This window comes from Myxocyprinus asiaticus, chromosome 24 (assembly GCF_019703515.2).
Source record: "Myxocyprinus asiaticus isolate MX2 ecotype Aquarium Trade chromosome 24, UBuf_Myxa_2, whole genome shotgun sequence".
In the NCBI taxonomy this organism is placed as follows: Eukaryota; Metazoa; Chordata; class Actinopteri; order Cypriniformes; family Catostomidae; genus Myxocyprinus; species Myxocyprinus asiaticus.
Genome location: NC_059367.1, coordinates 15,130,862 through 15,147,946, shown reverse-complemented (window position 1 = coordinate 15,147,946; position 17,085 = coordinate 15,130,862). Strand labels below are relative to the sequence as shown.

Sequence of the window (17,085 nt, the reverse complement as noted above, 5' to 3'; positions counted from 1 at the left end):
GCAGGAAAATGTATTGGACTCGTCTGTTTATGTCATCCACGCATGACATGACTTTGGATCTGATAGTCTCCACGTAGGCGGCAGATGAAAAAGTCCCGTTAGTTCACTCTAGAAATAAGAACTTGTAGTTGGATGATGAATAGCCCCCAGGCGTGAGTCTGCAGACGAAAACAAAGCGGACAGATGGGCTTAAAGACCCTTGTTGTTGTTATGTGAGGGACTGTTTCTCACGGACTGGGTTGTTGTATGCAGGCTGCAGGGGGGTAGAAGACTTTTCTGTTTTTAACACTGACAGCATCTAAAGGATGATGTTTGTTTACAGGATTTGAAGTGACCTAAACAGAGTACTAAAATGTTCCATAGCTTCACTTTTCAATTAAACTGTTTAGTTAATTTCTCATAATGCTTTTCAGGTCTTTTATTATTGTGTATTAAATATCCATGTTCCAATTTAAAGGAGTTTAAAGGAAGAGTTGTATTTTTCTTGGACATGTTATCCATCCAGATAGACTCTTAGTCCCTGCTGCCAAAAAATTCAACTTAACCTAGAAAGAGCTCCCATCTAGTATGATGCATCACATATGGCTGCAGTTCTAGTACTCCACAACTTTTGGGGAAACAAAACTATTTTGTTTCCCCTCATGTAGCCCCACCCTCTGTTATATCTGCCTGTTCCGCTGAGCAGGCTTTAAAAGCCGCTTTGGAAAACATTTCTTACAGTACAAAGGGGCAGCACAGCGCATAGACTGTGGACTCAGCGTCCGGGCAGCAAGCGCGCAGACCTCCTGCCATTGTTTTTGAGTGAGGACTGCATGACTCATCCACTGAGTATTTATCTGAACACACTGTACAGGAAAAGGGCCGGGAAATACAGACAAACTGATCCATTTCATTCCAGGCACAGTTACTCTTTTAGGCCCATAAAGATGCAGATGTAGTCTTGATGTGTTGCAGTAGAAAGACTTGATAGGAAGATGTTTTGTATCTCTAAGTTAATGAATTTGAAAGGAATATACAGATATTTTCTTTTAAAATGGAAGAAACATGGACATTAAATACTAATAGTTATCTAAAAAAAAATAGTTGACTCAACTTAGGCTTTAGTTTTTACCATTCTTACTAGTTTTAAATAGGTTACCCTAAAGTTGTCATTAATAAAAAACAATCAAGTGGTCCTGATTAAACAGTACTTGAAATTTTGGAATCATAACTCAAATATATACGTTCTTTAAACTTTGACTTCGAGTACTACTTACTCAAAATGATCAAGTACAAAATTACGGCTGCGTGGAATACCCATAAGCTCTTGCTCTTGAATAAGCTATGTATGGTTGGTCAAGACAAGGGAACTTATGTAGAAATATATTAAAAATATGTAATAAAAATGTATATAGTTTTAATTGTTATGACTATTGCTGTTGTTTTGTTTTAGCTAGTTGATAGTTGTGATTTTTTTGAAGTCACTATTAGGGTGATGTTATACTTGGAGCCTGTTAAGTTTAAGTTAGTCTTCTCTACTCCGTTTTACTTCACAAAAGTGCATATTTATGTGCAGTAAGAAGTACGGCAGAGAATCCAATGTGCCATATGGTTAACCCAGAGTTCAGTCATAAATTCCCTTATAGTATACTGTAATATAAATAATATATTTATAAAAACAACAATACTTTAATCACAGATGAGTTAAGTTTACTTGTAACTAGTTAACTGCATTTAAGTAAATAAGTTCACTTTACTTAAGCCATATGTTAACTTAAAAAAAGCTTGCAAACCGATTGCCTTAAAAAAGGTAAAGTAAGGTCATCTAATTATATTTTAGTGTATACATTTGTAGAAATGCATGCTAATCTTGAATCTCATTGTCAATGATTTTGAAAGGCATATACAAAAATGGTCTTTTAAAGGTGCACTCAGTGATTTTTTTAAATATGACATCTTGGACTTACACTGACACTTAGCAGTGTGGATGCAGCATCATTCAAATTCAGTAGTTTTCAGTTATCAATGTCGTTGTAGAAAATCAATATTCAGAGTCAGCCATGATTTATGTAATCCATGAGTTAAAGTGTCCAATAACATTGCGGTTAATGAGAATAAGTGAGTCGTATTCGGCTAGTCATGTGATTCTAACATGGCAGCCCCCATGTGCGGACCCTCTCCATGTAGAATAAAACAGCTTTTATAAGGTTACCGATATAACTGAAGTCTTTATCTTATGTGAGTGCTCATGATTTTATACATATATTTCAAAATTACAATTTATTTCTTTAGAAGTAAAACTTTTTTAAATGACGAAAAATGACTGAGTGCACCTTTAAAACTAAAGACACATGAATATTGTACTGTAGATTTGTTATAAAAAAAAGGGAAAAAAAGACTGGAGGTGACCAAATGAAAAATGTAAGAATCGGTAATTGAAAAAAATGTATTGATCAAATACTTTTCTGAAAATTAGAATGTCCCCCTCAATGTCTATGGTGGTTATGGCCCTGCATACACACCATCTATTGGTTTTGTGAGTTTTGTCTGTATTGGCATTCATAAATTATTTTTGGTACCCAAGATAGAGCTGGATACATTTGCTGGGCCTACAAAGCATGACCCTGGCTGAATTATTACAGAAATACTTGCTTATAAATATGTCTTGGTACATTGTGCTGACTTCCACAATAATCAAAAGACAGTAAGTGAAACTTAAATGCATATCTAAGAAAAGGCCCACGATGGCACAGTAGAGCCTGACTTTTTCTCTGGGGTTCTGGAATCTGTTTGGAAAAAGGTCTGGTGACATCGTTAGTGTGCAATACAGCATTAGGCAACAGTCTCTCAAGTATCTAAACAACTGTGTTCATTCAAAGTCTTCCCACATCTTGGGGAAAAAAATGCATTGTAAATCATTATCCTTGTCTTGTTTTTATGTAAAAAATATTTAAACATTTCAAAAACAAGATAAATTAATTAGTATTAAAACATTTACATAAATAAATGACAAAATCAAATATTAATACTTGTTCTCAGAGAGATTACAGAATCATGAATTAAAGTCTATTTTATTCCTGTTTCATTGGAAACAACACACACACTTTTTTTTAAACTGAAACCTGGCTTAATTTATTATGTCTCATTATCTACCCGCAGTTTTTTTTTTTTTTTTTTTTTTTTTTTTTGCAATGTGCAAATCTAACAGGGACTCTCATCTTTGATAAGAGGTCCCATCGTTTGTTTTGCACTTAAGAGGAAGAGCAGAAATGTTTTGGAGATGAGAGAGCATGCAGGGTTTCATACACCATATCACTCACAGAGACACAACTCTGCTTTATTTTTATTGACTGAAGTGGGCAGAATGTATTGATGAAGGCATCATTCACTGTCTGACAGTTTAATGTATAAGTATTCACTCAACCAGACACTTAATGCTGGTCATCCCATTATACTGTTTGTATCTGTGTGTGTGAAAGAGAGAGAACTTGTGTGTGTGTGGATGAGTGTGTGTGTTTATAGTCTTCTCCTTGAGAAGGTTCTTAAAGTCCAAGGCTGGATGGAGAAATCCATCACTGTTGAGAATCTGTAAAAGCTGTTCAAAACCTGATGCCAACCCTGATCTCATTTCTTCTTCATTCTCTGAGTCCCACTTGTCAATTTGTCAGTTTCAAAACTTTTTTGGCATGACTGTTTTGAATACAGTATTGGTAAAGCATCTATAGAGCGCAACAGTCTGGTTCTGGAAGTAAAAATCCCACTCACTTTTTTTCCCACAGGGAAATTGATTATTAACAATAACTTGTAAACCTTTAACCCTCGCCGGCGGGCCTGCTAGAAAAAAAATCATTGTCAAAATATGAATAACTACAGTATTGACCAACACAAAATATGTATTGTTTTAAAGCTTAGAAGCTCTACTTTACAATGCATGTAGGCATTATGATCAAAACAGAACAAGTGCTTTGAAATTGGCAGACAAATCAGAAGTGTTCTGTTAAATGATATTTTATGAATAATTTTGCACTACATATTATTGTAATCAGTAAAAACATCAAACTCATCAAATAGCCATGCATCATATGTTGTTGGAAAGTTCTCAAAGAGTAGAATACAACCAGCCTGTTTTACTCACAGACAAAAATATAGCGAGTAATAGCTAAGTATATGTCTTTGATATTTATGTTTCATGTGAACAGGTGTTGCTCATATGCCGTGGTTTTGCTTATAACTTCACAAAAAATAAACATAACATAACATATCACATATTATTACTTAGAAGAGGTGATTATCTTTCAAACGAGCCTACGCACAAGGTAATCAGATGCATAATTGACATCTTGCAATCTGGCTGAAAACACGTTAGCATTCCTGGATCAGATGACGTCATTGAAAATGATGTAGCGTCATTGAACACTAAACCAATCGGATTGGGTTCAGATCGGTGCAAAAAGTCATCCATATTTGGGCAGAGACACTGTTACATTTGGCCACAAGGAGATGGCGTCAAGCTCATGATGCAGACTCAATGACGACTCAAATGACACTCATTCTGTGAAATCTCATTACTAAAATCATGTCTGCATGCTTTGCAAACCTTTAATCATTGTTGTGTTTGCATGTGTAACTAGATCTTATGTACAGTTATTATGTTTTATTTGTTTGGGGAGGTTGTTGGACACTTGGAGCTAAATTATATTTGTAATGCCATAACTTTTGATTGCTTTGTTAAATCAACGCTAAATTTAAAGTTGACACAACAAAACAAAAGCAGTTTTTCAGACCCACCTTATTTACACCCAGAGATATATAATGTCAAATCGGAAAAATAAGAAAGAAAGTTAAAACAAATGTTTTGTGATTTTTCAGCAGTATCTTAGGCTGAGAGTCTCAAAATTGATCATAATAAAAACACCCTCAGAGCTTAAAGGGTTAAAGACAGACCTACTCTGAGCTCTGAGGTTTGTTAATCAATGGTATGGCATTAGTTGATGTTATTTCAACTTTTGAAGAAAAAAAAATCACATTGAATAGTGGAATTCCTTGTTAAGAGCTACATATCCATGATCCAGCAGAAAATAATCCACCAATCAGATAATCGCAGCGAACTGTGAACGATGCAACCGAGTCTGTCTCCCTTACACTCAAACTACTTATATTTGTATATATCTGAATATTTTATGACATACTTTAAATATTCTGATTCTATACTTATAATCAACACTTTAAAATCAATAGTTTTATATTTTTCAATTGTTTTTAATTCGATTATGTCATTCAAAATGCTTCATGGGATTGTAGTTCATTCCCTCATTACACAGTCTCGTATCTTTTGTCTTTCAGTTCGATTTTCAAATTCTTTTTTGCTTCTAATCAAAGTTTGTAATGTTGTGATTCACCTTGGATCTGGTTGGTTTTCTTCATGACATGAAACTCTTTTTATGAACAATTAAATGAAAACTCTATACAAAGAAATGTATTTGAAAAACACTTCCGGAACACGGACAGCTGAATAAGAGAAAGAATTGCCAGTTATGTTAATAATAATTATAATTTCTCATTTAAAATAAGATTAAATAATATAATAAAATAATCTGTGTTTTCCCCCCACCCCCATCCAGTATCTTTCTTTTTGTGTTTTGGTCCTAAAATGTGAAGCCTGCAGAAGTTCTTGATTCTGCAGAACTGAGACATCTTAATTGTTTTGTTTTTTTTTTGCCAGTTTTATGTCAGAGCTTTCTAAAATTGTTTTCCTCTTCCACAGAGCTCTGTGCAGGACTGGGGGGAGGAGGTTGAGGAAGGGGCCATATACAACGTGACTCTAAAGAGGGTCCAAATCCAGCAGGCGGCGAATAAAGGCGCAAGATGGCTGGGGGTGAGAGCAGGCCTTTGATCTGAATGTACTTCTACTCTTATTTAAAGAAACACTTCGACTGCCCATGCTGGGTTGGACAGACAATAGGGCATATTAGGGGTGACCCTGTAAAACTTTTTATGGTCTTCGGAAGTATTTTAGTTCTTACAGTGTTCCTGTCATTATCTGTCTTCATGGATTGTAGGATATTTAAAGAAAGCCCTTTAAACATTATATAGAGTTGTTTGTTTGGTAAAAGTACAGCTTGGTTAATGTTATCAAATCAGGAAAGCATTGAACTCAGTTCAATGTTAAACATTTGCAACAAAAAATATATTGCATGTGGTTTCAACATTGTTATTTTGTGGAGGCATGCTGTTATGTCTCCATTCCAAATTACAGCTGTAAATATGGTTTAATCTGTCTGTTGCTTTAACCTTACAGTAACATTTGTCCATATTGTCAACACCTTACTAAATCAACATAAAAAACTACGCTCATGGGTTGATTTTATTTCCATACTAAAAGTTAACAAAATGTTGTTTTAGTTTGTTGTCATACAGCTGTTTCAGCACTGAATGAGTGTAAAGTGAAACGTGGTCAGTTTAATCTAGAATCAGCCACATAAATGTGAATTGTGATAATGCTGCTGATTACAATAGCAACTAAACTAAAATCATGCTCTTGAATCACAGTAATTTGATTGACATTGTAATATAAAGAAAGCACATGTCTTCCGACATGAGTTAGAGGCCCATTTTAGAGAGGTCATGGTGCTTCGTGTGTGACCTAGTTTTAACAACTGCAAACCATTTACTTTATTTGTGGGTCTTAAAGATTTTTTTAGGTTGTACAGTGCGAAAAAATTATCAAAATATCTTAAAACAAGATTAATTTACCTGAGAAGCAAAATAAGAAATTAAGTTTGTTTTGAGAGAAATCAATCAAATTTAGGGAGGTTTATGCCTAAAACACGAAAAAAAAAAATTAATTCAAAGGGAAGTTTTTGTTTCAAGTATAAACCTCTCTTTTTTTTTCTTTTTGCAATCCCTATTACAGTATTATTGATATCCCATCCACCTTTTTGTGTCTGACTTTGTGGTCACTTTTTCTTTGTGTGAACCACACAGCTGTTTCATCTCCTAATGAAGCATTAAAAAGTCTGCCGACTTTCCAGTGTGTCTCAGATAGAGAGAGAGAGAGAGAAGAGGGAGGAGGAGGGTTACTCTGATTAAAAACAGATTGTAGAGTTTCTTGTTGTAGTGTGCTAGCAGTATCAAGGTCTCATTCTTTTTCTGTCCCTGTTCATTTCTACATTTCTACTCTATTTCTCTCACTCTAAATTCTGCTAGTAGTTGGACACTTGCTTTAAAGCTAAAGAGCTGACATATTTTATTTAAATTCTATTCTCCCTCTCATTCTCCACTATCAGGCGGAGGGTGACCGCTTGCCTCCAGGTCACACAGTCAGTCAGCTGGAGACTTGTAAGATCAGGAGTATCCGTGCGGGGACACTGGAGCGCTTAGTGGAGACACTGCTCACAGCATTCGGTGATAATGACCTGACCTACACCAGCATCTTCCTCTCCACATACAGAGCATTTGCCACCACACAGCGTGTATTGGAGCTGCTGCTGGACAGGTGTGTACATGTGTGTGTGTATGTACACATTATAATCCACATCATAAATGTCACAGGAAACCTGTCGGAAAGGAAGTTTTTGAACTCATTTGGAAAAGAGACTCCATTTAAAGTGTCATGTCATGAGGAATAAAATTTTTCCTTGATCTTTTCAGAAAAAAGAGTTTGATGTACTATGAAAACATACTATAACCGAAAAAAGGCCATTTATTGAAACAAAGCTGCAAAAGCACCTCATTCTTCCACAACTTACTGATGTCGGACCGATTAATTTATTAACACAAGATCATCAACATTAACACGTCAACAACAGCTGGGAGTTCCCGCACAGTTACAGTGAATTAATAAAGAGGAAGTAGGATAGATATTATTTTCCCTAAACATAAGAGGAACTAATGATAAGAGTAAAAAGTGGCAAACGCTTCCAAAACTTGTGCTGTTCCTGGATGTGTGTAGCACCTGCCACTCTGCATAAACTTCAGCAACATTAGAAACAGGTGGCTAAAGTTTATTTTTAACAAGGTCCCTGGTCATTTCAATCTGATTTTAACAATTTTAGCAGCACATTTCAGTGCAGGTTGTTATATGAACCACTCAATATATGTAGGCTTTGCAAAGAGGATGTTATTGAAGAATGGGGCAGTTATAAAATATTGTACTTGACAACAAATCCTTTCAACAAATCTTTTGTGTGAGTTCATTTAACATGCAAAGATAGAAATCTTAAATGCACAACAAGGGCTTTTTTAATTCTAAAACCCAAGGTATACTTCGGTCAGAACGTGACGCAAATTTCGTCATCAGCAGAGGGCTCGAGCATTAAACATATGCAGCCACTTTTTTCTAACTGCGCTAAAACACGCAGAATGCGCATGCGCCTGGAATTATTTAGACTAATTAGACAGCCGTTGCAGTCACAAAGAAGCGCTAGAGGAAGATAAGTAAACAACAGGAGACGAATGTTGAAACAACAACAGCAGTGGATGTGCACGTCAAGAGTGCGTGTGTGAGGAGGTCATGAGATACCTGTCCTTGAGTCTGAAGGAATATCAAGACATCTTTATGTGTCTAAACTCCTGAAGAGGAATAGTCAAGTATCTCATAGCAGTTGTAGCGCGCCTGCGCCAACCGCCTATGTATGTGCGCACAGTCAAACAAGGTATATTTGGCAGGCTCGCATTCGACTGTACATATACGCTAAGCGTTCGTGTTGAGGGGCTATGTAGCTCGGCAAGCAAAGATGCTGACTACCACCCCTGGAGTTGTGAGTTCGAATCCAGGGTGGGCTGAGTGACTCCAGCCAGGCTTCCTAAGCAACCAATTGGCCCGATTGCTAGGGTGGGTAGAGTCACGTGGGTTAACTTCCTCATTGTCACTATAAGGTGGTTCTCGCTCATGGTGGGGCACGTGGTGAGTTGTGCGTGGATGCCGCAGTGAATAGCGTGAGCCTCCACACGCGCTAGGTCTCCGCGGTAACGCGCTCAGCAAGCCACATGATAAGATGCGTGGGCTGACAATCTCAGAAGCGGAGGCAACTGAGATTCGTCCTCTGCCACTCGTATTGAGGCAAGTCACTATGCCACCATGAGGAATCAGAGCGCATTGGGAATTGGGCATACCAAATTGGGGAGAAAAGGGGATAAAATGTACTGTTATTGTCACACAAAAAAAAACTTACTAAAATGATGAGTGGAATTTTTTTTAATAAAGATGTATGAGATGATGTATGTGTTCCACTTTTGGCTCCTTACTGCCTTTGAAGTGATTATTTTCCTGTTATTCAACTTGCTCAACTTGGTCTCTTGCCTCTTCTGCAGATATGGCAGTTTTGAAGATTGTGAGGGGGAGAGTAACCAGAGTTGGGCTGGAAAGAGCAGAGGAGCTGTTAGAACGTGAGTTTCTGTCTTCCTTGTGGTTATCTGCAGTGAGTTATCAGCAGCTCTCGTGTTTTTTGTTTCATTTCCATGGAAGCTTTAAAAGAGAGGTGAAACTCTTTGTTAATGTGTCTGTGAGTTTCTGTGAGTATGAGGGTTAAAAAGGAAACTGATGAATGATAGTGTTTGGTTGCTACATGAATCACAATGTTGCAGTTAAATTACTTTAAGAAGAAACTAGGGATTCCCTTCCTAGCTAACTGCATTGCTTATGGCCTGATTTAAATGAGTATGCATTCACATCTGTAATTGATTTTGTTGCAGTGCTTTAGCCTCTATCCTGAGAGCCTGGTTGGATCAGTGTCCAGAGGACTTCCAGGAACCTCCATCATATCCAAGTCTGCATCGTGTGCTGGGTTTCCTGCAGAAGGCCATGCCAGGCTCTGAGCCAATGCGCAGAGCTCAGAGTCTGCTAGAACAATTGCGTGTCCAGGCCAGCCTAGAGAATGAAACGGATGGTAAATCTTATTCGGTCACTGTTCATTTATTTTATCTCTGTTCATGTTCCCAATCCATCTTTGCATTAATTTGTCTCTTAATGTTTTTTCTTGCATTTAAAACCACTTGCTGTTGGTCTGTTGCAGGAAGCTTTCTTGGAAACAACAACTTCTGCCTGGCAGAAGATGTGGAAGTGGAGATCGAGGTGCAGGAGGACTTCCTTTCCTTCGAGGTTGACCTTGTAGCGGAGCAGCTGACCTACATGGATGCGGTGAGAGAGAGAAACATTTTTTAAAAATCTGGACTTAAGGAGACATGAAATTAGTTGACACATAACATGTCCATGTTTTAGGTTATAATTCATATGAATGTAAAGGGGAAAATGTATATCATAAAATACATATATTCTAATATGCTTAGTATGCAGAAACAACTATAAGCCATTTGGCGGTTGATTTTTCCAAAAACTGTAAACACTGTTGCTCTGTAGATGTCAAAACAATCAAAGCATTGCTTTGTTTGCTTGAGTGTCCCGACTGCATGACATAGCAATATTGACCCCACCAATGGTGTGAGTTTGGGGGCGGGACTATCTGTTTATTCAACCAATGCCAGAAGGGGGGAGTATTCAGGAAAGCTGTTTGAAAAAATCATTATTTTTGCAACTCCGTTTGGTGGCGCTAGTGGTGCAGAAGTTACACGCTTGAGCTGTAATATAAGGTCATAAAAGCTCCACCATGCATAATAATTATAATATAATGAGCAAAATTCTGTTTTAAATAGTTTTAGATGGAGTGTAGCATATCACACTGCAGGACATTTAAACTTTTCAGAAGTATTTCATCTCAACTACCCAAATATTAACACTCAAGAGACACTGCTCATCATAATGAAGTGTCAATAGTTTCAGGAAGCAACAATAGCTTTATGTTTTACACATTTGTTTGATTTTTTTGGTACAGGCTATGAAATGTAGAGTTAATTGCAGCTCTAACCTTTCTTTAGAACTAAATTTGTGATTTTCTTTCACAGCTGTTGTTTAAGAAAGTGGTTCCTTATCACTGTTTGGGATCGGTCTGGTCTCAGCGTGATAAGAAGGATGGTAAACAGAGTGCACCCTCCATCCGTGCCACCATCACCCAGTTTAATGCAGTGGCTGCATGCGTGGTCAGTACCATCCTCCGCCATCGGCAAATACGCCCATACCTGCGCGCTCGTGTCATCCAAAGCTGGATTGATATCGCACAGGTGCGTAACTAACGCACACAGTTTTATGGTCAAACAGCAGACATTCACTTTTTAGTATTATGTGAATTCTAAAAATACTTCAGATTTCCTGCCACAGAAAAAGGCTGGTCGATGTGAAATTGAATATTTAAAATACATTTGCCATACTTAATGCATTTGGTAAAAACCTAGACCTAGTCTAGCTGCCTAGACTGGGCAGCTTTGCTGTATTTTGTATTTACTTTTTGCCCCATTTATTGATAGGAAAATTATAGAGAGGACAGGGCATAATGGGGAGAAGATGCGAGACAGAGAAATTGCAATAAAACTTAATTCAACCTCACAAATGATTTCAAATGAAATGTTTTATTGGGTCCATTTGTAACTGAATTTTCTTTAATGTTTAAACCTGTGTTAAATTTTTTTTTAGGAGTGTCGGATTCGTAAGAACTTCTCGTCTCTGAGAGCTATTGTGTCAGCGCTGCAGTCCAACCCTTTATACAGACTAAAAAAATCATGGGCCTCTGTTTCCAAGTGAGTTCTGTCAATCAACTATTTATTTATCATCGGCATGTGAACAATTGTTTTATATACTGTATACCTTTCATAATACTGATTATGTTATGGGTACTGGTTATAAGTATCTAGATACTGTATATACATTGGATTGTATATTGATATAATGGATATATTCTATAATTACTGTTATCTGGAATGAGTTGTAATGATACTCTCTGACTTTTATTTTTTTGTTCCACTCTGCTATATTAGAGACAGCATGCAGATGTTTGAAGAGCTGTCTGATATTTTCTCTGACCACAATAATTACCTTACAAGTCGAGAACTGCTAATGAGGGTGAGCTCTCTCTCTCTCTCTCACACACACACGCACACACACAAACACACACTGTTTTCTCATCTCTGAGGCAACTTTCTTTTCACTGAGGCAATTTCACAGGCTGTCTCAATAACAGGCTGTGTTGTAATTTGGCTATAATTTATAACTAACCATCACTCTGATCTCCTCAGGAGGGCACCTCAAAATTTGCCAGCTTGGACAGCTGTGCCAAAGACCATCAGAAAAGATCGCAAAAGAGACTGCAATTACAGAAAGAGATGGTGAGTAAGCAAAGAACAAATATAGCTACAGTATGTATTTTTTTTTTTGAGAGTGGGAGTTAAAGGGGTAGTTCACCCAGAAATTACAATTATGTCATCATTTACTTACCCTCAACATACAGTAGTTGTTTAAATCCTGTGTGACCTTCTTTCTTACCTGGAACACAAAAGAAGAAGTTAGACTGAATGTTAGCCTCAGTCACTATTGCATCTTTTTGTCATACAATGAAAGTAAATGGTGAGTGAGACTAACATTCTGCCTAACATCTCCTTTTGTGTTTCACGGAAGATCTTAAGTGGACAAAAACAGTCTTAAATATAACTTTTGGTCTCCAGGGTGCCATGCAGGGGACGATCCCATATCTGGGCACATTTCTCACAGATCTGACCATGCTTGATACAGCACTGCCTGACCATGTGGAGGTGAGTCAGCTGTATTCACCACTCCCATTTACAGAGCAACAATGAGAGAGCTCAAAAGAACATGGGAAAGAAGTACAGTATCCCTTGTGATATTAATGACATATCATTCAAAGCAGAGTATGCGAGTGGAGCGGAGCGGCTTGATTTTGCCTGGAGCGAGGAGTGGGTTTTTTGAAAGTCGGAGCGTCGTTTTCTATCGCTCCATCACCAGCACAACACATTTAACGGCCCATAATGCAGCAAGAATTCATCATGTTTTAAGCTGTGTTATACACTATTGGCATGAAAGAAAGATGGCATTTCTAATATAATCAGAAAGAATATGATGAATAAATACAAACATCTGTTTAAATTAATGATGACGAAGGAGAAGGTTTGTTGTGGAATCTTAAAAGGCATGTTTCCAGAAAAAAACGATAATATCCATTCACATGTGGAAAAATTATTTTGAATAATCATATCATCATTCTAATCGAATGTATCGGCATCTCAACTGTTTTAATGACCTGAAACACCAACTGAACTTATCAATTTGTTAATATTGCGTAGTTTGACTTTAATTGATTGCCATCTAAAATGTATTTAAGTGCCGTAATATATTAAATTTAGATGAAGATGAAGAAGCTCAGCGTAAATCGAAGTAGAGGAGTAGATTTAAAATCTTTTACAATTTAAAAAGATAATATTTAAAAGCTGGTATTTCTGAAAGAGAACTCAGCATTAGACATTTTGATAGTTTTGATAGTCTTATCTAGTATTGATAAAACAAAAAGTGTAGAACATTCTGAGAATGTCATTCAACCAGGCTTTTTTCGTTCACAGAATTATAGGCAAAGGTTAATTAATAAATTAAAGAAAGAAAGGGCAATAATAATAATACATAGGCATAATAATAATAATAATAATATAATAATGATAATATAAATATATTCACTGATCAGCCACAACATTAAAACCACCTGCCTAATATTGTGTAGGTCCCCTCGTGCCGCCAAAGCATCGCCAACCCGTGTCTCAGATTAGCATTCTGAGATGCTATTCTTCTCACTACAATTGTACAGAGTGGTTATCTGAGTTACCGTAGACTTTGTCAGTTCGAACCAGTCTGGCCATTCTCTGTTGTCCTCTCTCATCAACAAGGCATATATATATATATATATATATATATAATATATATATATATGTTAGTTTGGTAATTTATTCCTTTGAGTTGATTTTTTTTTTTTTGGGAAATATATAGCTTTTTATAATTTTGTTATTTATTTTATTTAAAAAAAATGGTTATTTAATTTAATGGGTTTGGTAATGTTGCCAACATATTTCAAAAGTAAGTTAATTTAAATAATTAATATAGACTTTGGCTAATGTAGGTGTTGTAATAAAGCACATTTTATTTTCACATTGTATTTTGAGTTTATTTTTCATTTAATACATCTTCTACATGGAGGTTTGTAACATATAAAAGCATACTGGAGCGAGGAAGGAGCAGGAAGGTGCGTGGAGCGGGAAATAGACAACCCGGAGTGGAGCTGGAGCTGAGTGATTATAGAATGCTTTGAGTGCGGAAGGGAAATTGTTGCCACTCCACTCACATACTCTGATTCTTAGGGTGCTGAGGTATTTGTTAGCAAGGTTTGTAATGTGACCTTGTGAATTGTTTTGCAAGAACTTGGTAGATTTTAGTCAAAGCTTGTTATGAGGAAAAACATTAGGAGAATCTGGGCTAAAGTGTCTTTCTGTGTTTCACAGGGAGGACTGATTAATTTTGAAAAGCGTCGCAGAGTGAGTACCAACTTTTTTTATCATTATTTTGTCTTAGTCAAACAACTGTTCAAGCCTTTATTCTTGACTATACCTCTTTGCAGGAGTTTGAGGTGATCGCTCAGATTAAGCTCCTGCAGTCTGCATGTAACAGTTACTGTCTGACTCCTGACCCCACATTTCTGCGCTGGTTTAAAAGTCAACCTCAGCACACAGAGGAGGAGAGGTACAAACATTTTGTCACTTTATACACAGTTTTACCCCTTTTCTTCCTGTCTTGTCCCACATCTGGTTAATTTGGGAGTCTGAGGAGCTAATATCAGTCTCCAATTTCTTGCAGCTATGCGCTCTCATGTGAGATAGAAGGACTGGGTGACAACAGCCCAACGTCGCCAAAACCCCGTAAGAGTATGGTGAAGAGACTGAGCCTGTGAGTAACAATACAAAAAACTTGACATCTGAATCAAAAAGTTATTTTGTACTACAGACCTCATGAAATCACAATCTGAGTTTTGTGGCTTTTCTATATTCTAGTGTAATCCAAGTTGACAATTAACTTTTAGCAGAAATACACTTTTACATTTCTTTCCTGGGAAAACAGACCAATATATTGATGACTCATCTTACAACCATGGGTGTATACATTTTTGTATTCAATTAAATGCTCTCTTGCATGAGAATGTCCCCTCCCCCTAAAATCACCAGCCTTAGACTAGCAATAGCACAAGTAGCAAATCATGTTTCACGGCTTTGATGTAAACTAAAGGCGATTAAAAAAGGAACAAACCTTTCGATATGCCCCGCCTCAAATTCCTGCTTTAAAAGGAAAAACTTAAACACAGCAAAGAAAACTGCCCCCGTCAAGCCATTTCATGGGGTCTTTAATTCAGTTAAATTCATTTATATAGTGCTTTCACAATACATATTGTTCCAAAGCAGTTTTACAAAGAATAGTGCATTACTAACAAGTGAGCAAAACAATGGCGAAAGTGTCTCCCTAAGGAAAAACTCTCTAAGATGTCTAATATATTGCTACAGTCATTTTGGGAATTTTGGGAATGATTATATGTGTGTTATATTCAAAGAAAAATACTTAGTAGTTTTTTGTCTCGTTGTCTTTTCACTAGACTCTTCTTGGGATCAGATGCTACAAACGTAAACTGTCCTGTAAGAGAGAGTCCTCGGTCGCCCCCTACTGGAAGCTCAGGGGAGAGCATGGACTCGGTCAGCGTGTCTTCCAGTGACTCTAGTCCTTCAGAGAGCGAGGGCATGACGCCCACACATGTCATAGATACACATCTAAAGAAGGTACAAACATCTTAAATCGTGCTAAGAGTTGATAACACTGTTTTATGAACTACAGTGCATGTACTAAAAATACATTTGTATGGTAACGGTAGCTGTCAGAGTCTTCCTCCTGTACATCATTGCACTCCATGGACATCTCCTCCTCGGCCAGTGCTACCATATCTCTGGCCTCCCCGACGCTGTCTGGGCCCCCCTGTATGCACCGGTGCTCAGTTTCGCTGACGCCCATGACTCCTACCTCGCCCAGTTTTCCACCTGCCTATAACACACAAGCTCAGGATGCCTGCATCATCAGAGTAAGCCTTGAACAGGGCAACGGTAACCTCTACAAGAGCATCATGGTTAGTGATTACTACATTTTTCTACTTTTATCAATGTGTTTAATGCATTCTTGCTGATCCTTTCTTCAATTTATACCACGGGTCTGTTGAATACTTGATTCTGATTGGTTCACGGACGTTCTAAGGTGTGCAATTATTTTTCAAGTATTTTTCATGACTATAAAATATTTGGTCTTGACCGCATAACAGTTCCATATCACTTCGCCAAATTATTTAAGTTATTTCAAAGAGCCCTACAGGCTACCACAACAAAATAACAAATTAAAACAAAGTCATTGGTTAAAGTAAATTGGTTAAGAACATCAAAACAATGTCAAAAATATCCTACATTTATTTCAGTTTCGGTTAAAAAGAGCCTCCCTCATCTCCCCTGCACTTACACGCACACACTCACACCAGCATGCACTACCATTTTACTCCTATGCCGAAAAGCAGCGCATCCTCCATTGCTAGTTCTAACGTGACGTTTTTGAATTAGCAACGAAGGCTTGAGCTGTATCAAAGCTAGATACATTTGATCAATACAACAGTTTCTATATTATCTGAAATATCTCTGTGAAAAACCCTCGCGCTCCCCCTCTCACACACACACTCCCACACTCGTGGACACACCCATTTTCTCAGTTTCTCTCTTTCGATCCATCAAATACAAACTCACACACTAACTCATACACACACGCACAAACGCACTAACTTGTTACTCCAGTAAGTCCTCCAGTAAAGCAGCGCAAGCCTCGCAATCCTCTGTTGCTAGTTCTGAAGTGACGTTTTTGAATTAGCAACAGACTCAGACTGTATTAAAGCAAGATGCTGAATCTGTGGCAAAAGAAAGTAGTTCATCTCATAAGAGCGTTTTAAGGACGAAAACCAGAAAATGTCTTCAGATAAAACCCTGAATGATGTCTTAAGGTGTGGTAACCGTGGTATAAGTGGAATAATTGACTCCGTCCTGTTAAATTGTTTAAAAGTAATCCACACCCAAGGTGTAACGGTCACTCCGCTGCATGTCGTGACCACATTACCACCTCGGGTGTGCATTATTTTTTAAACAATTCCAACA

The 17,085-nt window shown here is 37.4% G+C and overlaps 1 protein-coding gene across 2 annotated transcripts in view; it reads left to right on the top strand.

Moving 5' to 3' along the window:
- Positions 1-17,085, top strand: part of LOC127415236 (ral guanine nucleotide dissociation stimulator-like 1) — a 44,495-nt gene that overhangs the window by 22,759 nt on the left and 4,651 nt on the right. For both annotated transcript variants that reach the window (XM_051653898.1, XM_051653899.1), the window contains exons 2-16: positions 5,744-5,854; positions 7,266-7,474; positions 9,292-9,366; positions 9,673-9,866; positions 9,993-10,117; positions 10,879-11,094; positions 11,504-11,607; positions 11,845-11,929; positions 12,103-12,192; positions 12,529-12,615; positions 14,365-14,397; positions 14,481-14,602; positions 14,717-14,806; positions 15,504-15,684; positions 15,777-16,025. In XM_051653898.1, coding sequence (XP_051509858.1) covers positions 5,744-5,854; positions 7,266-7,474; positions 9,292-9,366; positions 9,673-9,866; positions 9,993-10,117; positions 10,879-11,094; positions 11,504-11,607; positions 11,845-11,929; positions 12,103-12,192; positions 12,529-12,615; positions 14,365-14,397; positions 14,481-14,602; positions 14,717-14,806; positions 15,504-15,684; positions 15,777-16,025 — 1,971 coding nt within the window. The remainder of the gene's footprint in view (positions 1-5,743; positions 5,855-7,265; positions 7,475-9,291; positions 9,367-9,672; positions 9,867-9,992; positions 10,118-10,878; positions 11,095-11,503; positions 11,608-11,844; positions 11,930-12,102; positions 12,193-12,528; positions 12,616-14,364; positions 14,398-14,480; positions 14,603-14,716; positions 14,807-15,503; positions 15,685-15,776; positions 16,026-17,085) is intronic.